The 27,531-nt window shown below is 46.0% G+C and overlaps 1 protein-coding gene across 1 annotated transcript in view; it reads left to right on the top strand.

Moving 5' to 3' along the window:
- Positions 1-27,531, top strand: part of LOC118393749 (T-cell immunomodulatory protein-like) — a 125,516-nt gene that overhangs the window by 88,020 nt on the left and 9,965 nt on the right. The window contains exons 12-15 of the mRNA XM_035786790.2: positions 225-333; positions 10,693-10,736; positions 12,695-12,773; positions 26,846-26,970. Coding sequence (XP_035642683.2) covers positions 225-333; positions 10,693-10,736; positions 12,695-12,773; positions 26,846-26,970 — 357 coding nt within the window. The remainder of the gene's footprint in view (positions 1-224; positions 334-10,692; positions 10,737-12,694; positions 12,774-26,845; positions 26,971-27,531) is intronic.

Genomic DNA, 27,531 nt, shown 5'->3' with positions numbered 1-27,531 from the left:
CTCCATCTCTATATCTATATTCCACTCCTGTCTCTGGGAGTTGGCTCATTTTCTCTGTAATTCCCTGACAAAGAGTGTGAGAGGAGTGCAGATAACTGCTGTAATGGAGGATCTGTTTTCTGTCCATAACGGGGATGAAGTGGTACATCAGAAGAGACCGTCAAAGAAAGCTTTGCCTCCATTTCCTTTTTGTCCGTCGTGTATTACCATTTTCTCATTTGCAGGGAATATTGGATATGATCGTGCTCAGCAAAGAAGAGGGGAAAGATGGCTTCATCATCCACGCTTTGAAGAACAACTTTGAAGCCGACGCGTACTTCGTCAAAGTGATTGGTGAGTCGGAACTTCTCACCGTGTGTGTGTGTGTGTGTGTGTGTGTGTGCGTGTGCGTGTGCGCATGAGTCCATGTCTGTGTGAACATCCACGTTTGTATGCGTGCTTTGTATTCCTTTTCTGTGGACACGCCTTTTGTTTCTCTCCAGTTCTGTTTAGACTCGACAGTTCTGTTTGAAAACTTTTCATGTAGATCTCCCCTTTTCACCACCGCATAATTGTATGCCCTCCTCTCAGCATTAGGCCGAAGAAGAGCACGTGAGGTTTTTATATCGATCTGTTTTCAGGATATCACATCCTCATTCCCTGAGACGAGTCGGCAGCGGTGTATATGCTCTGATGACTGCAGGCTACATCCCTATTAGTTTGCGTTAGACAACTGCACACGCATCAATACAAACACGAATGACTGCAGGGCATGCATCTCCCAGCATCCTTTGGGTGTTTTAACTGAACTCCTTACCTCATTCCTCTGTGTGGCTCCCCTCCCCAGCCTAGAAGAAAGAGAAGCAGTGTGGCTGTAGTGATGGCTGACATTTGGGAAGCTGACATTTTGAAAAACGGAAAGTGTCCACTAAAGAGCTACTTTCATGCCATTTAATCCTGCCTGCTGAGTTTTAATTAAAGGAGAAGCAGTTATTCCCTTCTCCATTCTCTCGTCCCATCTCTCCCTCACAGCCCCATCTCTCCCTCACAGCCCCACTGGTGGGCTGCTTTAGTTTGTGAGCTATGACTGCTCCTCTGCCTATAACGTCAGGCCCAGACACTGAGACACTGCCATATTTGCCCACATACACCAACTTTCGCATATACACTCCCTCGTCTCACACGACTGACCCCAGTAGGATTTGTCCGCTTCTCTTTTCTGAGCTGTTGGTTGTTTCTCTTCAGTAAAGCACTGGTAGATCAGCAGTGTGCTGAAGTCGTCAAGTGGCCGGAGATGGAGCAAGCACTCTGGTAATTGACTTCGAATGGCAAACTGCTGCCTGTGCCCTCTTGCTCCTGCTGTGGCGTACAGTACGCGTCAAGTTACACACTGAGTAGTGCGTGCTCGCGCGCCTCTAACGGTGCACGCCGGGAACCCAGAGAGGCCAGCTCTGTCCTCCTATTGCACTAACATATTCCTCCCATCTGTAAGAGCGACCGGAGCAGCGTGGACATCCTCCCTTTACAACCCAGTCTTGGTGTCACACAATAACCCACTGGTGGGCATGCAGAGCAAACTCTGCTGTCTCGTAGTTCACCTGTGACTGTTTGAAACCCGAGCCGCGTCTTCCAGCCCTCAGCCGGAAGAAAGCCTGTGAATGTAGTAATGGGGGAGGTGTTTGGAAGGATTATGGGTAGATAAACTGTCTTTGTGTGCAGTGAAAAGATGGGCTGGGGTTCACTCACACTCTGACTGTGTTGTTGTGGTGATCAGAGGGATGGTGTCAGGGGGTTAGAGAGGGAGGGAATGGGAACAGATGAGGTTGGGATTGATTGACTTGTCAGTGTTGGACATTGAAGAAGGTGGGCATTAATGGAGGAAGAGCAGGTGATTCATCTGGCTCTAATGGAAGTACAGTAAGGACAACAGTCTCTGGGGTTCTATCAACATGCAATCAATAATGGATGGGGTGTTGCTGCCAAGTCCATAGGGTGACTTTTGACAAGGCTCAGACTCGAGCAACCCCACCCTTCTCCCTTGTTGGTGTGTTGTACGTCAGGTGCTGACAGGAGCTGTTTTCCGCCGGCTTCAGATCCCCTGAGCTCTTATCGAGCGGCCTCACTGTGGTATTGACTTTAAGTCTGGGTCACTCACAGGATGAAATTATAAGATAAAGGCCCACGGTGGGACCCAGAGACACAGCTAATTGCTGCATTCAGCGCCCAGCCTAGACCCAGCATTGATCTTTTTAAACTCATCTTCAAACTGCACCCGCCTCTGGTTCCTGAGGCTCCGGTGCTATTATGGTTAACGTGCCGGCGCTCGGTAGCTCGCTGTGTCAGACTGATATGCTTTTGTCTCCATTGCACCGATGGCACTCTTTTATTTACCTATAACAGGGTATATATATATATATATACTCCCCTTTTTCTCTCCAATTTCAATCTTGTCTCATCGTTTCAACTCCCCAAAGGGCTCGGCAGGCGAAGGTCGAGTCGTGCGTTTTCCCGAAACATGACCCGCCAAACCACGCTTCTTAACACCCGCTCGCTTAACCCGGAAGCCAGCCGCACCAATGTGTCGGAGGAAACAGACGACTGAGGTCAAGCCTACAAGGAGTAATTAGAGCGCGATGAGCCAAGAAAAGCCGCACCAGCCAAACCCTCCCCAAACCCGGACGATGACGGGTCAATTGTGCCTAGCCCTATAGGACTCCTGGTCACGGCCGGTTGTGATACACCTCGGGATCGAACCTGGGTCTGTAGTGATGCCTCTAGCACTGTGATGCAGTGCCTTAGTCCGCTGCACCACTCGGTAGGCCCTATTTTTATTTAGTTTCAATGTTTTTATGAATTTCACTAGCAACAACAGAATGAACTACTATTCCTACGGTAAAGAAGAGGGTCATATTTATAATGATGTCAACTTCATTTCTCAACTCCTAATTTTGAGCAAATTACACTAGTATCTGACATAGGCTTTGAAAAAGCACCGGTGAGTAGGCTACCAGTGCCGCTGGCTGCTGGTAAGCTTTCTTGACATGGACATACAGTACCAGTCAAAAGTTTGGACACATAGTCATTCCAGGGTTTTTCCTCCTTTTTTAAACTATTTTCTATATTGTAGAAAAATAGTGAAGACATCAATGAAATAACATATGGAATCATGTAGTAACCAAAAAAATGATTTATTTCCTTAATGCGTTTGAGACAATAAGTTGTGTTGTGACAAGCTAGGGGTGGTATACAGAAGATAGCCCTATTTGGTAAAAGACCAAGTCCATATTATGGCAAGAACAGCTCAAATAAGTAAAGAGAGTCCATCATTACTTTAAGACATGAAGTTCAGTCAATTCGGAGGACCGCCACAGGAAAGGAAGACCCAGAGGGTCTAGAGTTATTAGAGTTAACTGCACTTCAGATTGCACTTCATTTATTTAGAATTCAAGGCACACTTAACCAGCATGGCTACCACAACATTCAGCATTCATCCCGTCTGGTTTGCGCTTAGTGGAACAATAAAATAAAAATTCAACAAGACAATGACCCAACACACCTCCAGGCTGTCTAAAGGCTATTTGACCAAGAAGGAGAGTGATGGAGTGCTGCATCAGATGATCTGGTCTCCACAATCACCCAACCTCAACCCAATTGAGATTGTTTGGGATGAGCTGGACCGCAGAGTGAAGGAAAAGCAACCAACAAGTGCTCAGCATATGTGGGAACTCCTTCAATACTGTTGGAAAACCATTCCTCATGAAGCTGGTTGAGGGTATGCCAAGAGTGTGACAAAGCTGTCAACAAGGCAAAGGGTGACTACTTTGAAGAATCTAAAATATGTTTTGATTTGTTTAACACTTTGGGGTTTCTACATGATTCCATGTTGTGTTATTTCATTATTCTACAATGTAGAAAATAGTCAAATAAAGAAAAACCCTGGAATGATTAGCTGTGTCCAAACTTTTGATTGGTACTGTACATTTTTTGCTGACCTTTGTGTAACCAGCTAAATAGCTGCTCTTAGCTGCCCTTCCGATTTTATAATGTCGGTAGGTCAAAATAATGAAAAACTATCTACCAAATTCATGAATTTTAAAATGTTGATTACTTCTCCTTTGCAATTATCATTCACCTGGTGAATGCATGATGTGGTCCCTGGGTTGCCGGTTTGCCTGGGAGGGGGTCCCTGGGCAAGAAAAGGCCTATAAAACTGCCTCTAACTATTGCCTCTTTGAAGCCAGTGTTAACTCAAACTGGCCCTTCAATTAGGAGAGTTAATCAGGTAGCTGAGATTTATCAGGTCGCTGAGCGTCACACCGGGACACAGGGAAGATGATACCCAGCCATTAGGGGAGAGCAGGAACCGTCTATCTCAAAGCCAGCGATGTCTTATTACTCTGTTTTTACTGAAGAATTAGGTAGTGTGACACACCGGTCCTACAATGTCACAAGTTTACTTCGGTGAACTAGCCTAGTTCAGCAGTCATATCCCCATGATCTACCTGAGGATTAATAAAAATAAAGAGATATTGAGAGATTCGAAGTCGAAACGTTAGAAAAGGGTTACAGAGAGAGAGAGGGAGAGAGTGTGTGTGTGTCTAGATCTGTGCGTGGGTGTGAGTGACAGACAGAACTATGTGAGCTGATTACGTTCTCCTCCTCTCTAGTTAGGATGCAGATTCGCTGCATTGAGAAACATCTGCAGCCTTTGTTCAGTCCAGTACACATCCTCCTTTCCCTTTCTCTCTCCACCTCTCTCCAAGCTGTCAGTCAGGAAGTAACCACCCTCACTCACATTTCAATTCAGCACAACAGATAAGGGAGCTTTCATAGAGACATTACTCTCCGCTCTCTTTTGGAATTTGACAAGTCCATATTTCTGGAGGTTGTATTTGGTGTGTATTATTGAGTGTTGAATTAAAATATACAGAATTAAACTCACAATGGAGGCACACGTGTAAAGGGCTCAAACAGGCACATATCAAATGTGAGAAGAGGATTCGGGAAATCAAGGTTATAGTAGGAAAATATAAAGATGACTGTGTTTCCTCTCTCCGGTTTTACATTAGCTGTCAATCTGACACAATGTTGAAAGTACTCCGAGGGTTACCATTTTGCAGAAGGAAACTTTTCTCCCATGTCCAGTAGTCATCCGTTGACTTTGGTCTTAAAGGTCTTCTGACTACTCCACCACCCTCATATATAATGCATCTCCGGGAATACAGATGGAATATTTCATTTCATGTCTGCAGCCTGCAGATGATTGACAGCTGAAGCACGTCCTTCAAATAAGCCTCAAACAAAGGTAGTTGAATGATGTCAGAGCAGCAGGCTGGATATGACTATGACTTACCATTAGATCAGTCCAACATAACAGATAACTAGACTTCAAAACCGTCTGGGAGGAGATTGATATCATATACACACACACACACTTCCTTTGTGGATTACTCAACTATGAGCAGGTGGTCATCCTGAAGACAGGTAATAGTAAAATACAAACGTTAGCGGGTAGAAAGACTGTGTGTGCACGCACACTTTATGATTGTGTGTGTGTGTGTGTGGCGGCAGGTAGCCTAGAAGTTAAGAGCATTGGGCCAGTAAAAGAAAAGGTTGCTGTTTCAAATCCACGAGCAAAGTAGGTGAAAAAATCTGCCGATGTGCCCTTGAGCAGGGCACTTAACCCTGATTGCTCCTGTAAGTCGCTCTTGATAAAAGAGCCTGCTAAATGACGAAAATGTCAATGTAAATGTGTGTCACTGCTTGTCTGGCAGATGTGAAGCCTAGGGTCAACACCAGCCCAGATTAGGCCTGAGGAAAAATAAAGCAGCATCACGGGCTGCTCAGCTGTCAGTGTAGAGCTGCTCAGCTGTCAGTGTAGGACTGCTCAGCTGTCAGTGTAGGACTGCTCAGCTGTCAGTGTAGGACTGCTCAGCTGTCAGTGTAGGACTGCTCAGCTGTCAGTGTAGGACTGCTCAGCTGTTAGAGTAGGACTGCTCAGCTGTCAGAGTAGGACTGCTCAGCTGTCAGTGTAGGACTGCTCAGCTGTCAGTGTAGGACTGCTCAGCTGTCAGTGTAGGACTGCTCAGCTGTCAGTGTAGGGCTGCTCAGCTGTCAGTGTAGGGCTGCTCAGCTGTCAGTGTAGGGCTGCTCAGCTGTCAGTGTAGGGCTGCTCAGCTGTCAGTGTAGGGCTGCTCAGCTGTCAGTGTAGGACTGCTCAGCTGTCAGTGTAGGCATGCTAATTGATTTGTAGCCACTGGCGTGGCGTGGTGGCATAACATGTGGCTTCCCCCTGTCAAGAGGCAGCCAGGCCTGCTCCATGTGTGACGTCAACTGACAGCTTGGAGTGGCTCTTCTTTTCCTGTGACGTTGGCTTGGTTTCCATGGTTCTCTATGGTTTTATCTATTTTTATGACGATGATGATACGGAGGCGGTTAAATGTGGGAGCCATCAGACAGCATCTCCAGGGTAGGATCTAGAGGGACTGGACTGGTGGAGGATTTGAACATGCTTTGACAGTACTTGGGCCTGGGAAGGCAGTTGTCAACCCAGATCAGCTACAGGCTCTCATGCATGTACACTACAGTACCCTGCTGTTCTGTTGGCTCCACTCTACAGTACTGGAACAGAGTCTCATTCAGAGCACATCAACAGCACCATGCAGCCCTGAATTATAGTGCTGTCAGATTTCAGGTCAAACTGATGCAGCCAAGAACAGAGAGAGGGCATCTCCCACAGCTCTCATTAGGATGTCAGAGATGGCTCAGACATCTGGCCTCGCATGCGCATGATGTTATTTCCTCTGAGCCATGCTGGTGTCCTGCTCAATGAAGTGGAACGATGAACCGGACACTCAGTCCCTTATCAACCCATCTGTCTGATAAGTCTACAGCCCATGCACCGGCCTGGCGGCAAAGTAGCAACATGCCACCTCTTAAAACATTACAGCATGATAGCAGGGTGACATAAATCCTAACACAACAAGAAATCCCACCTAACTCATGGCGACAGCCAGCAACTGAGATAGCTAAGTTCTCATTCTGCTCCACGGTCTCTCACATGCACAGACATTAAAGGAACAAACCCCAAAGCCTTCTCGCCAAATGACGATCATGTAAAAGCCCTCATGAAGATGTCATAATGTGCATTGGATGAACAAAAGTCTGCATAGAATCCCTTATCTCCACTATAGGCCATATGAAGCTCTTGAACTAAGCCCTGGCATTAAATAAGCACATTATCCATCAGATGAATCCACAAAAAGAAAATTACATTTTTTTTAACAGGTCTTTACTGTTTATATTTATTCTGCTCTAAAGCTGCTCTCTTAGCCGACCCTGTGAGTTCTGTATGTCCCACACCTCATTCTCTAGACTATTGCATCACATCACTCTCTACAGTCACTTTATAGACGGAGGATTTTAATTTGATCACTATTTTCTTGGTGAGATTTTTCCTGCCCAGCAGGAAATGTTTAATTTATTTAACCTTTATTTAACTAGGCAAGTCGGTTAAGAACAAATTCTTATTTACAAATATGGTCTACCAAAAGGCAAAAGGCCTCATGCAGGGACGGGGGCCTGCAAACGTATAGTGTATTTGAGTTTTAAAAAGGCTTATAAAGTTTGTAATTTCCACTTGATTTGCCCAAACAGAAAATGTATTAACCCCTTATAAAATGTCCATTTAAGGCACCTCCCGAGTGGCGCAGTGGTCTCTGTGCCCCTAGAGATCCTGGTTCGAGTCCAGGCTCTGTCGCAGCCGGCCGCTACCGGGAGACCCATGGGGTGGCCCAGCGTCATCCGGGTTAGAGGAGGGTTTGGCCGGCAGGGATGTTCTTGTCCCATCGCGCTCTAGCGACTCCTGTGGGGGGCCGGGCACGCTGGCACGGTCGCCAGGTGGTACGGTGTTTCCTCTGACACATTGGTGCGGCTGGCTTCCGGGTTAAGTGGGCATTGTGTCAAGAAGCAGCGCAACTTGGCTGGGTTGTGTTTCGGAGGACGCACGGCTCTCGACCTTCGTCTCTCCCGAGTCCGTACGGGAGTTGCAGCGATGGGACAAGACTGTAACTACCAATTGGATACCACGAAATTGGGGAGAAGAAAAAAAACAAACCATTAAATATAATTCACATTTCCTGTTGCTATACGATTATTTTCCTGCTGTAGCAAACTGGATCAAATTTAATATCCTATATCTGTACACACAAAACACACACTAGTACACAGGCCCAGATGTACACAAGCAGAATACACTGACAGTCCATTTCATCCTCCACCTCAGTGGGCAAGTCCTGCCGGGAGCTGCCGTTGCCCTTGTCGCCCTTGTCGCAGCTTCCTCTGACAAATAGCTCTATCCAATAGAGTACAGGCAGCAGACCAGTGTCTGTGTGCACAGTTGTGGATTTCTGGATAAACCCTGAATACTTACTGTGTTGGCGGTCCCAGGTCCGTATGTGACCCTTACTTGGTACCTGTTGCATACGAGTTTAATGAATGACAACAGAAGAGAAAAGGCGTAGAGAGCTGTGAATACAGACTGTGTTTAGAAGGAAGGGGGGGGGGGTTGCTCTGTGAGAGTCAGAGAGGGAGAGTTGTCTATCCAAGCACACAGAGAAGCATCCACATCCTGGAGCAGTAGTAGCATGGCCAGTGATTCGTGAAGGACAGCGGCGAGGCACAGTCACTGACGCTCCCCGCCTCTGTCTCTCTCCCAGAGCCACGCATCACTGCCTGTGTCAGGCACTTTATGGAGTCTCCATTGATTGGATTTACCCATTCTACTAACCAATTTACGACACGACACGCTCCCCATAGTCCTTTAAACAAGACAGCGATGTCGAGCTAGCTCCTCTTCATAGTGGCTCCACTAGTGACTAGGGATCACATCTTTGTTGTTATGATCCCTTGGAAAGAGAAGGGTTTCTAATCCAACCTCAACACCACGGGTCAGTCTGGATTGGAATGAACTTGGCATGGTGAGAATAGTAATACAGGTTACATTTTTTTTTAAATAATAATAATAATAAAATGTAAGGGTTCCAAAAATCGAAATGAATTTGTAGAGGGAACACTTAGTTATATGAGATGGGTTCATCCCAAGCAGAGACTGGGTCAGTGTTGAGCATGGTTTTCAATGAGAAAACAGAAACACCCTTCTGGGTTTAGAGGCCCAACGTTTTATGATCTATTGATCTGCTCTGTCCTCTGCACACGGCTGACTGGTGTTGGACCTGATACCAGGCCCCGGTTTCCCAAACGAATGTTAAGGCTGTGTTCATCATTAGAACAATGGTTTTAACAATGAATTTGGCCTTAAGATGCTTTTGGGAAACCGGGCCCAGGTCAGTGTTTGATCAGATGGATATCTGCATTCTCGTGTCCTGATTAGGGCTGTAACCGATGAAATCAGCAGCAGAACATGTACCTTTCAACATGGGCAGTATCGATCCCATCGACCACAGAGGTATAACCCAACAAATTGTTCCACGTGGAGGTCAAAGGGCCTCATCTCAAGGCCTCCCGAGTGGCGCTGCGGTCTATGGCACTGCAGTGCTTGAGGCGTCACTGCAGATCCGGGTTCGATTCCGGGCTGTGTCACAGCCATCCGCGACCGGGAGACCCATGAGGCGACGCACAATTGGCCCAGCATCATCCGGGTTAGGGGAGGCTTTGGCCGGCCGGAATGTCCTTGTCCTAGCGACTCCTGCGGTGGGCTGGGCATGTGCACGCTGACACTGCCGCCAGTTGTACGGTGATTCCTCCGACACATTGGTGCGGCTGGCTTCCAGGTTAAGCGAGCAGCGTGTCAAGAAGCAGTGCGGCTTGGCAGGGTCGTATTTCAGGGGGGGTGAGGCTCTCGACGTTGGCCTCTCCTGTGTCCGTACGGGAGTTGCAGTGATGGGACAAGAATGTAACTACCAGTTGGATAGCACAATTGGGGAGAAAAAGGGGTAAAAAGTACATTTAAATGTATTTTTTTTGCCTCACTTCATTCCAATGTCAGACACATCCTTCAGTTCCATAGAGTAGGCCACACGGTCCAACAGTGACGGTCGGTCTCTCTGGGACTAGGTCTAGTAGCTCTGTAGAGGAAGAACTTTCATGTGTTTACTTTGAATGGGGTTGTTTGTTTATCTGCATTAAGGAGTGCAGTCAGTCAGTGTGCAGCAGTACATCAGATGCATGATGGTACATCCTAATTAAAGAAGTAGTCAGCAGCTCAACTTCAATGTGCAAATTACCAGCGCCAGCCAATTAGTATGCTAATATATTAATTCCTCTTATTGCTGATTAAGAATTCAGGATTTTTTCCTTGCTGCTCCATATGCACACAAATACTCATACACTTCCCCTGCAGCTTATTATTGAGCTCATTTATTATCTGTGTTCATTTTACTACCAATTACTTTTTCAAATATTATTATTTTTTTGCCTGTTTTTTTTGTGTTTTTTTTTTACAGTTCAATGACTGCATTTATTTAGCTTCCCCATTTAATAAGCATCCACAGAAAAACAGTATTAGCACTGCAGGTCTAGCTTAAGTCTACCAAGTTTGGGTTCTCCTACAGGGATGACGTCATTAACCATTACAGCGTCAAACTCATTTAGCCGTGTTGTTAGTCACAGACAAATCTGCATGGGATTGTGTAAAACAAATATAGTCCCCTGTTGCTAGCTAATCTAATCTAGTCTTCCTTTTCTCCTCCTCAGTGCTTAGTGGACTCTGTTCTAACGACTGCCCGGGAAACGTCAAGGTAAGACTCGTGCCTCTGTCTATGCGTGTGCATTGTAACACAATGGAAAAAAAGATAGCCAAAGAGGTACATTGAAATGAGAGATATTAAAATGAAAGATAAAAGGGATAGGAACATTTTGAGAAAGTGAAAAGGCTCATCTTGTAACTAGTCCGTCTGGCGTCTGCTAAATGGCAAAAAAAAAAAGGTAAAATGTGACAGCCCCTCATCCCCAGAGCTTGTGACAGACAGGCTTGGTGCTGGGGTCCTTTCATAGTGTTTGTGTTTGGGTTGTTTGCCTGTCCACTGTGTCTGCTCACACTCCCCCCTCCCCCCCCTCCCCCCATTGCCTGATTTAGCCGGGTGATTGATCGAGCCCATGCCTGGAGCTTTGGGCTGCTTTCCCCGCTCTCCTCCTCCTTAAGTCCCTCACATCTATCACTCTAACCCTCTTCTGTCTATCTTCCCACCTATTGTCTCGTAGTCCATCACCATCCACCTCCTCTCCCTTTAGTTTCCACAGAACCTCTGTTCAATTTCCAATCCCAGTACAACTGTTCAGTTTGGTGAAGCTATAGGCCTACACATGCCATATATATGACAGTACTGTGTGGGAGGGTCTGTCGGTGTGGGAGCCTGACTCCACTCTCTAACAGGCTGCCATAGTTTTCATTAGGCTGTTTAAACCGAGGCAGACAGAAAGCTCTCTTCATTAGGCGTCACCGGCCCATAATGAAGAGATAGTACAGCCTCCACATGACCACTCAGTAATTTCCCGCCCCGCAGAGCCCCACCCCGCGGCATGCTGAGAGAACCGTCTCCCCACAGTACTAGTGGTGGATGGGGAAAAATGTGTTTTATTCTTTTTGACGGTATCGCAATATTATTTTTTTTGCGCTAGTTGGCCGCTAGTTGGCCGTACCAAACCTCCAGAATGACTCCATTTGTTTTAAGCACTTTCATGTCCATGACTGATCAAAATGGGTTTTCTCATGGCTCTCTCCTGTTCCGTCCGCAGCAGACAAAATGGTGAGCAATATGTTTGAACATCCAACGGCGGACGAATCACAGTATCAAATCGCAGTACATATAGCATCATGAGAATCGCAGTACATATAGCATCATGAGAATCGCAGTACATATAGCATCATGAGAATCGCAGTACATATAGCATCATGAGAATCGCAGTACATATAGCATCATGAGAATCGCAGTACATATAGCATCATGAGAATCGCAGTACATATAGCATCATGAGAATCGCAGTACATATAGCATCATGAGAATCGCAGTACATATAGCATCATGAGAATCGCAGTACATATAGCATCATGAGAATCGCAGTACATATAGCATCATGAGAATCGCAGTACATATAGCATCATGAGAATCGCAATACAAATAGCATCATGAGAGTCGCAATACATGCACTGAGTGTACAAAACATTAGGTTTGTCAATATAAATGTAATTCCGTGCCATCTTAATGATTAACTTATGTAAGTGAGGTCTACCATTTATGTGGCTTTTTTCCCCCCCCGAACCGTTTTAAAAATGAATCTCCGATTTGCCGCATTGTACTGTTCATTACTATTTTTGAGGGATTACCAGAAGCAGCGGGTAGGACTGCATAATGCAGAGGATGGAGCTGGCTGCTATGTCAGGCTCACTGTCGCCTCTCTCTTTGTCTGCTGGGACCCAGCCAGCTAGGGCTTAGACCTGTGCTTTTATTTCACCCAAAGGACTCAGAGCAGAGCGCCCAGAACCCCCCGGCTTCAGAAAGGTCAGGGGTGATTTGCACACGCTCTGAACACACGGCCAAAACCTCTGAGGCAGGTCATGGAAGGGGACAGATGTCTGTGTCAGACTTGGGTGTCTGCGTTGAGAATTTACATGGTGGGGGAGATCTGTTGTTTCAGGAAGATTGGGTCACTAATATGTGTGTTCTACTCTAATGCTGTGGGTGTTCTGACCTTGCAGCCGTTTGGTGTGAACCAGCCTGGGCCGTACGTCAGCTACACTACAGTGGACTCCAACGGCTACCTGAAGAACGCCTCGGGTAAGTCCAACGTGGACAGATGCTGTGTACTGTTGACAGTCTGCCAGCCGTCTTTATACAGGCATTCTGGCAATGGTGCAGATTTGGTGAGCCGTCAGCCATGACAGTTGTTCTATTTGGGAATGGGGTTGTGTACGGACTTCCTCTCTATACTTGGCGATCGTCATCTCCGTGCTGCGGTAGCAGGTTTGAGGGACTGGGCTGTGGTATCGGTCAGTGTGGCGTGTGTGGGTGAGAGGCCCTTCCAGGGCTGTAGCCCCAGGGGTTTAATTGAAGCCTGGCTTCTGTGTTTTCCTAGATAATAGCCCTGTTGCCCATCTCACCAGAGGTTATCTCACTGCCCGGCCTGATAATGTTGACACAGCGTGTTTCCTGCGAGAGAAAGGCATGATGGGTAGAAGGTTATTGGTTTGCTTGCTAAGAAACGGAGGGCTTTGTTGCGCTGCTCTTTTTTTCAGAGGTTGAAAGCGAGGAGGAAAAGAAGGAGCTTGTCTTGTTTTCCTGCCTTGGAATATAAGAGATTTGATGAAAAAGAACCGAGCTATACATCCGAGATGCAGTTTCAAGGACTCAGTGAAGAGGAGGGTGAAAGAATAGAGTTCTTAACAAAGATCTGTAGGAAAGGGTGTGTGTGTGTGTGGGTTGATACAAGAGGCTTGGAAGCAGAGGTGGAATTGCTATATATTCTGTGTCACTCCGTCTGGTCCCCTTCATCAGAAAGGCATCGACACAATGGCAGAATTTCTCTAATGAAGACACCCTCATTCCTCAATACAAAACTACGCTGTAGTACCTATGGAATGTGATGCTTTGTATTATCCCACATAGCACAATCACCCAGCCAGCCAGAGTAACGATTGTCATGCTGAGCTATTTAACCTGAGAATTGTAAGCACACACCTACACTGTAAGGTGGTCTTTATACCCAACCTAGGATATGACCCAGTCAGTCTCATTGTTCAACACCTGAGGAGATAGTTCTGTTGAATGGAAAGGACAGATGAGTTGAATTAGGCCTAATGTATTCAAGGAGGTGACAAAGACAAATCGCAAAATGGCTTAGAGGACAGACATTATATACAGATAACTGAGTCATGGAGTCAAGCATTTGCAAGATGTCTCAGTGAGTAATTTTTAAAAAAAAGTATTTTTAAAAAGCCTTGATTCGGTTCACCATTTATTTTAATTTTTCTGCAGTCTTTTCCTTTCCATGGTCTGTGTGTGTCTGGGTATCAACAAAGAATAGGACAGCAAAGCCTAAAAAGCAGATTTCAGGGATTTGAGTATCTAGCTACATCCTGTTCTGTTGGAATCATCCACTAAAGGAAAACGCAACAATACAATAGTCATGTTGAGAAGAACACTCTTCCCTCACTCCTCTCCCTCTGTGACAGGACACCGTTTATAGGGGCAAAGAGAATAGATCAATCAGTCCACAGGGAGTATAATCCAAAGACCCAGAGTCAGAAAGCCCTCTGTCTTTCCAAACAGTGTGTTTATTGTTCAATAATCCCCAACCTCTATTCAATTTTGCAGGGCTCAGACAACAAAACCGTGAGATTTAAATCTCTATTTCTTGTCTTTAAAGATAACCTTCTCTCAAGGTTTGGAAACACTCAAACCTTGACAGAGGGGAGGGAAAATGTGAGGTAAAACTAGAATAATACATTGTCTGACTGGAGAGAATGAAGAAGAATAGAAGTCCACATAGTTCTCTTTGCGGAGAGGAATCTTCATCCTTTCTCCCATTCATGTTTGTTATCTGTGTGGATGTTGAGCCTCCGTGTTGTGGTCAAGGCTATTTAAAGACGACTTGGATTCATTTAAAGACCGGATTTGGGATCCAACACCCATGGGTGTGCCAACATGCAGCGGTTTAGGGTTGTCCTCTGACCCCTGTGCTGGAGCTCTGCTCTGTGGGCTTAACAGCAGCTGTGTCTGTACCAGACACCTCTCCCTGAGAAGGTCATCGAACAGGCTGAACTGAGGAACAAGGCCCAACCACTTCCTGCCTGGAGGCTGAGCCAATGAGAAGGGGGGTGACCCAGCCAGGGCTGTGTGTACACTGACTGAGGGAGATGCTTAAGTTATATGTTAGATATACTGGACTGTATGGAGATTGGCTGGGCCAGCCCTGGCTGGGTTATTCCCAGGACTCCTCATTTAACAGTAATAAAGTGCAGTCTGCAGGGTGATTTTTAAAGTGTATTTATTCTGTGGCTAGGGGCATGGGGAGAAGGCAAGGTAGACTGACAGACCTGAGCGGTGGTGCGCGGACTGTCTGCTCTCTCTACAGGGGCCCCACGCTCTTCATTTACCCTTCAGCGCCAAACGGGAGTGAACCGAGGTGATCGAGGGATGGAAGTCAAACACATGGATGGATGTGGAAGGAAAGGCCTATAGAAAAGTCATGCTATAGAGGGAGAGGATAAAATGGCTGAAAAATAGCAGCTAACGGCAGCAAATAGTGGCAAGTGGGTTATAGGTTAGAGTAATGGCATGAAGATCTGGGTCAATGACGAAGAGGGCCTAGGGGGGACGGGGAAAATAAAGTGAAGGTTCAGGGAGGTAGGACACACTGCACTTAGCATTCTTACGCTGTGGTCCACAGATAGTGCTATTACCCCTGTGTCTTCTGTGTCACAGGGCTCCAAGCATTGGTGAACCTGCGTGCGTAACTCAAGACTCGCCGCTGCCATCTCCTTATGGTATTGAACCTTGGTTACAGTGCTGTACAGGCAGCTCCCTTCCTAGTGTTGAGGAATGGCACAGGCCCATGTGTTAGTGACTGATAATACCAAGGCGATTCCCTTCGGTTAAGTTCAGTGGTAATGATATGGTCCCGCAGGCAGGCATATCAGCGGGCCGTCATATCAGCAGTGAGTGTACAGTATTTATATGTTTTAGCATGTATTTTGCTGGTGTGAGGTCTGTATGAGTGAGGGCGCAAGAGACGTGGTGAATTGAATGTATCAGCACACGTGCTCTCAGCATGCGGGCTGGGGGAACAACCAGGGGTGTATGCAGTGTGCCAGACAGGAAGAGCGTATTAGCCATGGCGGTTAGCCTCAGTGCGCTCCGGTGTCTCTGTGGGGCGGTTCTGCGGAGGCCTGGTCTCTGTGATGCTGAGGGACATACGGAGCTGGTCCTGTCAGATGATCCCTGGCTGGCTGCTCTGCCTGGCTGCTCTGCCTGGCTGCTCTGCCTGGCTGCTCTGCCTGGCTGCTCTGCCTGGCTGCTCTGCCTGGCTGCTCTGCCTGGCTGCTCTGCCTGGCTGCTCTGCCTGGCTGCTCTGCCTGGCTGCTCTGCCTGGCTGATATGCCTGGCTGCTCTGCCTGGCTGCTCTGCCTGGCTGCTCTGCCTGGCTGCTCTGCCTGGCTGCTCTGCCTGGCTGCTCTGCCTGGCTGCTCTGCCTGGCTGCTCTGCCTGGCTGCTCTGCCTGGCTGTGTATCGATCCCCAGGTCCCAGGCGGTCTCCATCTCCACATCTCCAGCTGGAGCTAGTGAATCAACCAACAGAATATTAATGCTGGCTCTGCCTGCCTGGTGTGGGTGGGAGAGTTCATGTGTGTTTGTTTGTTTTTGTGTGTGCGAGCAAGCGTTACCATACGTGTTTGTGTATATGTGCATACTTGATTGACTGCGTGTGGGAGGGTAGTTAATTTACTGTCTGTGCAGTAATGCATGTGTGCTGCCTGGTTCTCAGAGATCCAGTGCTCCATCTGAACCTCTCACCTTAGTCTCCTCAGCCCTCGGGCTATTGATATAAGACCTTGGTATGCAATAGCTTACCTTTCCACGCTGTCCTTATTCCCTATTGAAAGGAATGGAATTAGAATTCAGCTATATTAGAGATGAATATTGACCTTAAAGGAAGATTTCCACACCGTTGGTTTCTGTGCAATTTATTCTGCACAGTTAGTGAATCAGTAGGCCATATGGGTTTTAAAGGTACATCTATCTACATGTTGTAGGTGTGGGGTAAAGCTAGTGTTGTCAGGCTTAATAAGCAGACGAGATTGATTAACCTGGACTGTTGATGGCAGGACGGTGTGTGTCGTGTTCACTGCCTGGGGGAGGACTAGTCCCTCTGGGAGAACACTGGATGAAACGAAGCAGAGGAATCGCAGTCATTTGAAAAATGACGGATGGTGAGTGAATAGTACCACTGGTACAAAACAGGAGTGTCGGTGCGCTCTCTCGATCCACCTCTCTCTGTGTTCCATCCCTCTCTTTTTCTCTCCCGACGGTGCCGGGGCTTTTGGCTGGCTCATTGGAAGGGAGGAGCGGAGGGAGGAGAGGAGAAGGAGGGCTGAGGAAAAAACAGCTCTACGTCGGTAGGGAACTTCGGCAGGCTCTGTTTCAATTAGGCAAATGAGGATGGTGGATTTAGGACAACGGAGAATAACACCCCCACACACCGACGCCTACACACACGATCGCTGTACTATGCTGTCGTCAATGTGAGACACACATATTTGATGCTCTCTGTACCACACTCAGGAGTGATCAAGTCAGGTGAAACAAGTCACTCTTTTTTATACAGATGCCCAGGTAACCAAACATACTGCACACAAGCATGCACACAGTACACACACTCTCTCTCACACACACACACACACAGCACTTGTTGGACTGGACCTGTGTCTTGTCAGGTTGAAGTCAGTGGAAGGTGTGGGAGTTAGCAGAGCTAACCAACTGGAGAGAGAGGGAGGATTATTATTGATCAGAGCTTTGTTCTGCCCATGATTCTCTCCTGTGGGTTTCTGCACTCAGGCCAGTAAATTGGTCTCAAATTCAATGCAGGATTACCCCTCCGCCTGTTCAACTCCTCCTGTTTATCTCTCTCTACAAACCACACAGCACGCTCCCTCTTTCCTTTCACTCACTCTGTATCGTTCTCGCACATATAATATATCTTTCTCTCCATCTCATTCTGTCATTATTCTTCTCCCTGTAGTCTGTTAATATTGTCTCTACGTCTCCTCTTCTCCCTGTAGTGTGTTAATATTGTCTCTACGTCTCCTCTTCTCCCTGTAGTGTGTTAATATTGTCTCTACGTCTCCTCTTCTCCCTGTAGTGTGTTAATATTGTCTCTACGTCTCCTCTTCTCCCTGTAGTGTGTTAATATTGTCTCTACGTCTCCTCTTCTCCCTGTAGTCTGTTAATATTGTCTCTACGTCTCCTCTTCTCCCTGTAGTCTGTTAATATTGTCTCTACGTCTCCTCTTCTCCCTGTAGTGTGTTAATATTGTCTCTACGTCTCCTCTTCTCCCTGTAGTGTGTTAATATTGTCTCTACGTCTCCTCTTCTCTCTGTAGTGTGTTAATATTGTCTCTACGTCTCCTCTTCTCCCTGTAGTGTGTTAATATTGTCTCTATGTCTCCTCTTCTCCCTGTAGTGTGTTAATATTGTCTCTACGTCTCCTCTTCTCCCTGTAGTGTGTTAATATTGTCTCTATATTGTCTCCTCTTCTCCCTGTAGTGTGTTAATATTGTCTCCTCTTCTCCCTGTAGTGTGTTAATATATTGTCTGTTAATATTGTCTCTATGTCTCCTCTTCTCCCTGTAGTGTGTTAATATTGTCTCTACGTCTCCTCTTCTCCCTGTAGTGTGTTAATATTGTCTCTACGTCTCCACTTCTCCCTGTAGTGTGTTAATATTGTCTCTACGTCTCCTCTTCTCCCTGTAGTCTGTTAATATTGTCTCTACGTCTCCTCTTCTCCCTGTGTTAATATTGTCTCTACGTCTCCTCTTCTCCTGTAGTGTGTTAATATTGTCTCTACGTCTCCTCTCTGTTAATATTGTCTCTGTCTCCTCTTCTCCCTGTAGTGTGTTAATATTGTCTCTACGTCTCCTCTTCTCCCTGTAGTGTGTTAATATTGTCTCTACGTCTCCTCTTCTCCCTGTAGTGTGTTAATATTGTCTCTCCTGTAGTCTGTTAATATTGTCTCCTCTTCTCCCTGTAGTGTGTTAATATTGTCTCTACGTCTCCTCTTCTCCTGTAGTGTGTTAATATTGTCTCCTCTTCTCCCTGTAGTCTGTTAATATTGTCTCTAGTGTGTTAATATTGTCTCTCCGTCTTCTTCCCTGTAGTCTGTTAATATTGTCTCTACGTCTCCTCTCTGTAGTGTGTTAATATTGTCTCTACGTCTCCTCTTCTCCCTGTAGTGTGTTAATATTGTCTCTACGTCTCCTCTTCTCCCTGTAGTGTGTTAATATTGTCTCTATGTCTCCTCTTCTCCCTGTAGTGTGTTAATATTGTCTCTACGTCTCCTCTTCTCCCTGTAGTGTGTTAATATTGTCTCTATGTCTCCTCTTCTCCCTGTAGTGTGTTAATATTGTCTCTACGTCTCCTCTTCTCCCTGTAGTGTGTTAATATTGTCTCTACGTCTCCTCTTCTCCCTGTAGTGTGTTAATATTGTCTCTACGTCTCCTCTTCTCCCTGTAGTGTGTTAATATTGTCTCTACGTCTCCTCTTCTCCCTGTAGTGTGTTAATATTGTCTCTATGTCTCCTCTTCTCTCTGTAGTGTGTTAATATTGTCTCTACGTCTCCTCTTCTCCCTGTAGTGTGTTAATATTGTCTCTACGTCTCCTCTTCTCCCTGTAGTGTGTTAATATTGTCTCTACGTCTCCTCTTCTCCCTGTCGTGTGTTAATATTGTCTCTACGTCTCCTCTTCTCCCTGTAGTCTGTTAATATTGTCTCTACGTCTCCTCTTCTCACTGTAGAGTGTGTTGTGTTCCATCAGTGGTAATGGTCTCAGTCCTAATATCTGCCATGCTCCCCTAATGTATTATATCTGAATGCCTCTGTGGCTGTTCTGTCGCCACAGTAACCTGTAGTAGAGCACACATCTCAACTGGGAGGGAGGGAGGGAGGGAGGGAGAAAAAAAGTGTGTTGAAGTCGCCTTCTATTCTGGCTACCTCTTCTCTCAACACCAGTCTTGCTCTGTCAAACCCAGATCTCAGTGTTGCTTCATTCACCATCCTGTCATTGTGTTTCTGCTGATCAGACACGGCGTGCTGGTGATCTCAACGTACACTGTGTCACCCATGGTGCCGTTGGCTTTAATTCGGTATTTTCCTCCTGCGAGAGCGCCAGTGAAAAGAGAGAGGAGTGGACAGGTGCCTCCACTTATCTTCTCCACTACAGACACACACTTCTCCCCACAAATCAACGTCCCGAATCTGCCATCTGCGTTGTGGGGGCGCTGAGGGCCCCCTCTCCTCTCCCAGGCTTAGCCGTGGCGCTCAGTGTGTACCACTTCATTTCTCAAACAGCCTTTATCCCCCAGGCCCTGCCACCGCAACGTCCACAAACCGCCACTATGTGTCCTTTCCGTCCCTCCCATTTCTGTGGAAGTGCCCAATCAGGGGAGAGAGTGGTTTCTATAGCGATGAATGTTGAGAATCTCTCCACAAACAGGTTGCCGAAGATGATCTAGAGCCTTGGGAAGATGTGTGAGAGGGTGAGGCTTTGTGTGTCTCACTGTGTGAAACCTAATCAAGATTTGATGTAGCGAGTGTGAGTTCTTTATACGCTGGTGCTAAAAGATTTCTACTGGTCACAATGGTCACTGTTTGAGATTATGTTTCATAAGATATTTTTTTGCTTAATTATGGGTCACTTTTAGAGGTCGAACGATTATGATTTTTCAACGCCGATACTGATTATTGGAGGACCAAAAAAAGCCGATACCGATTAATCGGCCAATTTTGTTTTTGTGTGTGTGTGTATACATATACAGTGGGGCAAAAAAAGTATTTAGTCAGCGACCAATTGTGCAAGTTCTCCCTCTTAAAAAGATGAGGGGCCTGTAATTTTCATCATAGGTAAACTTCAACTATGACAGACAAAATGAGAAGAAAAAAATCCAGAAAATCACACAGGGTTTTTAATGAATTTATTTGCAAATTATGGTGGAAAATAAGTATTTGGTCAATAACAGAAGTTTATCTCAATACTTTGTTATATACCCTTTGTTGCATATTTAGCTAAATATTAAAATCAATACACAATTTATTTTTAAACCTGCATATTTAGCTAAATACGCAGGTTTAAAAATATATACTTGTGTATTGATTTTAATAAAGGCATTGATGTTAATGGTTAGGTACACGTTGGTGCAACGACAGTGCTTTTTCGTGAATGCTCTTGTTAAATCATCACCCGTTTGGCAAAGTAGGCTGTGATTCGATGAGAGATTAACAGGCACCGCATCGATTATATACAACGCAGGATAAGCTAGATAACTACACATGGTTGATGATATTACTAGTTTAACTAGTGGTTATGTTAAGATTGATTGTTTTTTTATAAGATAAGTTTAATGCTAGCTAGCAACTTACCTTGGCTCCTTGCTGCACTCGCATAACGGGTAGTCAGCCTGCCACTCAGTCTCCTCGTGGAGTGCAATGTAATCGGCCATAATCGGTGTCCAAAAATGCAGATTACCAATTGTCGTGAAAACTTGAAATCGGACCTAATTAATCGGCCATTCCGATTAACCGGTCGACCTCTAGTCACTTTTGCTACAATTCTAATGCTGTTCTCCATTAGAGTTTGCCTGATGGTGTCTGTTGCAATATAATGATGTTGACATCCCATTGTTTACCACTCTCCATGAGTTCTATTTGTGTTGTATCATTCCTCTGTGACCAGTGAAGGTCAAAAGCCTGCAGCGTGTTTTTGTGTGATATGTGTTTTTGCGTGTAGGACGGTTGCCCGTGGAGGCCCGCGTAGAGAGCTCGTCTCTTCTACCGCTGGTGTCTCTGAGGGAGTGGAGGGACTAAAGTGGCTTGAATACGACTGTGCTGGAGTCACACTCTGTGACATAATACAGGAGCTGAGGCATCTCTTCATCCCTCTACTCACTGAGCGAGAGTCCTGCTCTAAATAATGCACTGTACGTTAACAGGTGTGCCTCAGAGCCCTACCTCCACCACTGTAGCCCAACCCTGCATCAGGGGGGGGGTGTGTTTCAACTCTCAGCCTCGCACACCGATCTCTTCTCTCCTCTACCATTGGGCTTCAGTGCCTCTCTTCTGTCTCGGAGACTCGGTGAGGAACATTGCAAGTTGCCATTGTTCGTGTGTATGTCATTTTTGAGGGTTAGGTAGATATCCTCTCGTAGGAGTGCTCCCTGACTCACCAGAGCAGCATTGGAAGTGAGTGGCTGGGCAGGAGATTGCAGAGTAGCTTTTCCGTCCCTTATGTTGTGAAGCTGGCAAAGTTTCTCACCTCTTCCTCTCCACTAGATATCCACTCTCCATCTCTCTCTGTGACACAGGAGAGCAAGCACTGCAAGCTGTATGTTCTGAGTCAGGCTTTTGATGCGGGGGGGGTTTATTTGGCTCACAATCTGTGTGTGTTGTGTGTGCGCACATTGTACTCGCCCATGTTTCTAAATGAACTTTTGGAGCTGAGGAGTCCTGACTCGTTGGGTGTGATGATGTGTTCTGCTCTGTTTCCCACACAGATAAAACCTGTAGGCTCCAGAGTGTTTGGGTGTTTTTATTTGTATTCATTTCACCTTTATTTAACCAGGTAGGCTAGTTGAGAACAAGCTCCCATTTGCAACTGCGACCTGGCCCAGATAAAGCAAAGCAGTGTGACACAGACAACAACACAGAGTACTTTTCAACATGCTTGAGACTCCTCACACCCAGATTGGAGAGAGGCTGAGAAGTGAATTTGATAAGCTGTGGAAGCGTAAGGTTCCTTGAGTAAGCCTGCTCTTTGGGAGCTGTTTGGCTGGCTGACCGCTCTGAATCTCTTTTGCAGCCTGGGGGGGCTGGGCTGTCAGTCATGTGCTGCAGGCTAGAGCGCTCCGCCAAGGTCTGTCTGTGTGCTCCACAGCCGCGCTGCAGGGAGATAGGACTCCAGGCTGATAGCCCGCAGCAACTAGCCAGAACCCCAGCCACAAGCCTTCATCCAGCCAGCACAACCAGCACCCCCCTCCCATTTCAGTGCATGGCCTCTCTCCAACCAAGCTCCCCACCTACAGAGTGGCAGTCCCTAAGCCAGCTTTCACTCTGAGTGACACATCCTCCAGCCAGCGTCCCCAGCAGCACTGTGACATTTCCCCCCTACTGTCTCCATTCGCAACATGACACATCCTTTAGTTAACGACAGCCTGTCACTAGGGTAGCTGGTTAACCCCAAAATGTCTGTCGTCTACCATCCTCTCCTCCAGACCTAACACATACTTCCTAAAAGATTGTGGTTACTTAAGCTGGGCGTGCACTAGACAATTTTGGCCCCGATTTTAGGGTTAGGGTACGTTTTTGAGATCGGTGATCATCAGCAATAGCCAATGAGCTCGCCAGAGAAGAAGCCAGTGTGTGTACTCTCCTGCAGGAGCCATGACTACTACTAGCCTACTTGTCTTTAACCAAAGCCAAAGTGTCAAATCATTACAGCTCTGAAGTTAAAAAGCAATGTTACTCAATTCAAAATGTATTGGCTCAATATTTCAACACTGTATGGCATGTAGGAATCTCTGAGTGAAAACATTTATGCGTCTGCTTTGAGCCACAGCTCGTTCTTGCCAAGTTAACAATCTAATCACATCAAGTGAAGAATCGTGTGCTGTGTGACCCAGTCTGTGCCACATTGTTTAGTATTCTCACCACTACGTTGGCAAGATGACAACAAAAACGTCAGGAAAGGCGGTTGTTTAACGTAAGGATTTTGAAAGTCGTGTGGTGTTCGCCCAGCATTAGTCTGAACTTGAATGGAGAAACGAGAGCGAGAGATGTGCATGTGTGTTTCTTAGTTTCAAAATGATTACCTTGACTAAACAGAGATGACCTTCCTGAGCTTGCTCTGGAATTCAGTTAGATGGAGAAGCTGCAGTGCGTGTGTTTGAGACGAAGCTGATACAACAGTTCACATGGGGACAAGTGAGAGCTCACACGCTTTCTGCTGACTATTGTGTGCATGTGTGTGTCTGAACCTTTGGTCCTATGCCTGACAGTATAGAGAAAGACCCTTTAGTTCGGGTCATGGTAGCCCAGTGAGAACAGGGTCTCCCAAACTCGGTCCTGCCCCCCCCCCCCCTTGTCTTCTCATTAGTGAACAATGCCAAAACGGCAATGCATTCCTCAGCTCTACTGCCAGAAAGTAGAGCCAGGACAGTTGCCCAGACTTCAAAATCCATCTGAATCTACATGGATGAAGTCATTAGCTTTCCTTTGTCCTTTCTCCAGTGCGGTAACACCTCTAAACTGCTTTCACAGAGCAATTTTCTTTTCTTTTTAATAGCGTGATTAACCCGTCTCTCCCCGCTGAGTGACTTTTCTGTCGTTTTCTGTTGAACTGTACATGTAAGGAAGGGTCTTGGCTGCCCCCAGGTCAGAACATAATGAAACTGCACCTCATTCCCCACCACACATGCATAACACAGAGTCACTAGTGAGTGTCCAGAGAGGACTAAATTGATTGCAGACATGACATATACACTGAGTGTTCAAAACATTAGGAACACTTTCCTAATATTGAGTTGCACCCCCTTTTGCCCTCAGAACAGCCTCAGTTCGTCGGGGCATGGACCTTACAAGGTTTCAAAAGCGTTCCACAGGAATGCTGACTCCAAAGCTTTACACAATGGTGGCAAGTTGGCTGGATATCTTTTGGGTGGTGGATCATTCTTGATCCACACAGGAAACTGTTGAGCAATGAAAGTTCTTGACACACTCAAACCGGTGCGCCTAGCACCTACTACCATACCCCATTCAAAGGCACTTCAAAGGCACGCATCCAAGACCCTTCCTTACATGTACAGTTCCAACAGAAAGCGACAGAAAAGTCACTCCGGAGAGAGAGAGACGGGTTAATGATGCTGTTAACTCAGAAAAGGTCGTTGACCACTGATCTACACTGATTGACGTGGATTTAACAGGTGACGTCAATGAGGGATCATCGCATTCACCTGGTCAGTCTGTGTCATGGAAAGAGCAGGTGTTTTTCAGAGTCAATACCTTGCTATTGTATCACAAAACTAATGAGAGGGATCGATGTCACATACACACACACACCAAGATCTCAGCGTGACATCCATATTGGCAGTTAGCCTACTGGTTTAACAAGCACTGCGAAGTGGACTTCCAATCAGTGTCACTAGAAAGGACAAGCCACTTTATTAACATAAATGTATACAGTACCATATATATATACCTGTAATGACAGATTACATTGGAGATTCGTGGAAGGCAATATATAGATTCTCTCAAGATGGAGTTATACTTGCGCTTTACTCGTAGACAGGCAATCAACCCCAAGCTTTTAGGCTCTATACTTAGTACTGGTCAAAATTTTGGATACACCTACTCATTCAAGGGTTTTTATTTATTTAGTTTGACTATTTTCTACATTGTAGAATAATAGTGAAGACATCAAAACTATGAAATAACACATGGAATCAAGTCGTAACCAAAAAATGTGTTAAACAAATCTAAATATATTTTGGATTTTAGATTCTTCAAAGTAACCACCCTTTGCATTGATGAAAGCTTTGCACGCTCTTGGCTTTCTCTCAACCAGCTTCACAAGGAATACATTTCCAACAGTCTTGAAGGAGTTCCCACAAATGCTGAGCACTTGTTGGCTGCGTTCCCTTCACTATGCGGACCAACTCATCCCAAACCATCTTAATTGCATTGAGGTCGGGTGATTGTGCAGGCCAGGTTATCTGATGCAGCACTCCATCACTCTCCTTACACAGCCTGTATGTGTGTTTTGGGTCATTGTCCTGTTGAAAAAACAAATGATAGTCCCACTAAGCACAAACCAGATGAGATGGCGTATCGCTGTGGTAGCCATGCTGGTTAAGTCTCACAAAGACACAGCGGTTGGAACCAAAAAAATCTCAAATTTGGACTCATGAGACCAAAGGACAGATTTTCACTGGTCTAATGTCCATTGCTCGTGTTTCTTAGCCTAAGCAATTATCTTCTTCTTGTTGTAGGCCTGATTCACGCAGACTCCTCTGAACAGTTGATGTTGAGATGTGTCTGTTACGTGAACTCGGTGAAGCATTTATTTGGGCCACAATTTATGAGGCTGGTAACTCTAATGAACTTATCCTCTGCAGCAGAGGTAACTTTGGGTCTTCCTTTCCTGTGACGGTCCTCATGAGAGCCAGTTTCATAATAGCGCTTGATGGTTTTTGCGACTGCACTTGAAGAAACTTCAACTTTCAAAGTTCTTGAAGTTTTCCGTACTGACCTTCATGTCTTAAAGTAATGATGGACTGTAGTTTCTCTTTGATTATTTGAGCTGTTCTTGCCATAATATGGACTTATTATTTTACCAAATAGGGATATCTTCTGTATACCACCCCTACCTTGTCACAACACAACTGGCTCAAAGGCATTAAGAAGGAAATACATTCCACAAATGAACTTTGAACAAGGCACACCTGTTAATTGAAATGCATTCCAGGTGACTACCTCATGAAGCTGGTTGAGATAATGCCAAGAGTGTGCAAAGCTGTCATCAAGGCAAAGGCAAACTTTGAAGAATACATTTTGATTTGTTTAACACTTTTTTGTGTTTTTGTGGGTTTGATGTCTTCACGATTATTCTACAATGTAGAAAATAGTCAAATAAAGAAAAACCCTTGAATGATTAGCTGTGTCCAAACTTTTGACTGGTACTGTATATGTGTAGATAATAGCCAGGCAGAACACTCTGTTTTCTTTTATGTGGACTGAATATCCTACTATAATCAGTCATGTGAAGCTTTTCCTTGCTGCACATTGTAAATGTAAAAACATGCTTCCATCTGAGTGTAGGTCCAGACCAGCCATGCAGTCCATCCACATTTATCCTGATTTGTTGCCGGGGTGCTCTCACTGATTACCATAAAGCGGGTGATTTACGTCGGCTGCGCTTGGCAGGGCCTGAGCGTGAGCCAGTGGCGAGGACACGGTGTTGTAGGGGGTGGTAGATGCCTCTGGACTGGGCGATGGTAGGAATAGGGATGGTCTGATTTGTGTCTTTTATGAGGCTTGTTTATGGGTCTGAATGGTTCTCATGGCTCCTTTTTTGTTTTTTCCCCTCCATGCAGCCGGCCAGCTGAGCCAGTCGGCCCACCTCTCCCTGCAGTTGCCTTACACCGTTCTGGGCCTGGGGCGCAGCGCCAACTTCCTGGACCACCTGTACGTGGGTATCCCCCGGCCCCTCGGGGACAAGGTACAGTATGGTGCGCTGCAGCACAGGGGGAGGGGAGCGGAGAGGAGGGACATGCCAGACAAAGCACAGACAGGACAGGATGCAGTAGGTCTAATTACTACGGCATAAAACTGATACTGTTTCTAGTCACTGTAACCATGTGGAGAACACGCCCAGAGCCACTGATACTGACAATAACTCTACTGCAGGTTGATGTAAGTGTTGTAAACATTTCTTCCTGTTGCAATATGATAAGTAGATGATCTATTATGCAGTAAATAATTCATTATCTTCTTCGTTTCACCCACTTTTGTGCTACCTCAAACATTGGCATGTGGTTTGGGTTCGTGGGGAGCCGACAGCCTTCTGTCTCTCGTATCGCGTGTCGTTTGAAATGCTGTTTGTTGGTTCCTCGATAGATCCCCCTGCGCAGCTCCGTTGAATTTGAGGCGCTGGCTCCCGTTCCTCACCTGTCAAAGAATAGAACAGAGGTCTTCATCATAGCGGATTTGCATTGCAAATTTCTGCCCATACCTCACTACCTTGGGAGCGAAGCTCGTACAGAGTAAAGCATCTGAAGTA

This window comes from Oncorhynchus keta, chromosome 14 (genome assembly GCF_023373465.1).
Source record: "Oncorhynchus keta strain PuntledgeMale-10-30-2019 chromosome 14, Oket_V2, whole genome shotgun sequence".
Classification (NCBI taxonomy): domain Eukaryota; kingdom Metazoa; phylum Chordata; class Actinopteri; order Salmoniformes; family Salmonidae; genus Oncorhynchus; species Oncorhynchus keta.
The sequence above is the reverse complement of the archived record's forward strand: the minus strand, read 5'-3'. Positions and strand labels throughout refer to the sequence as shown.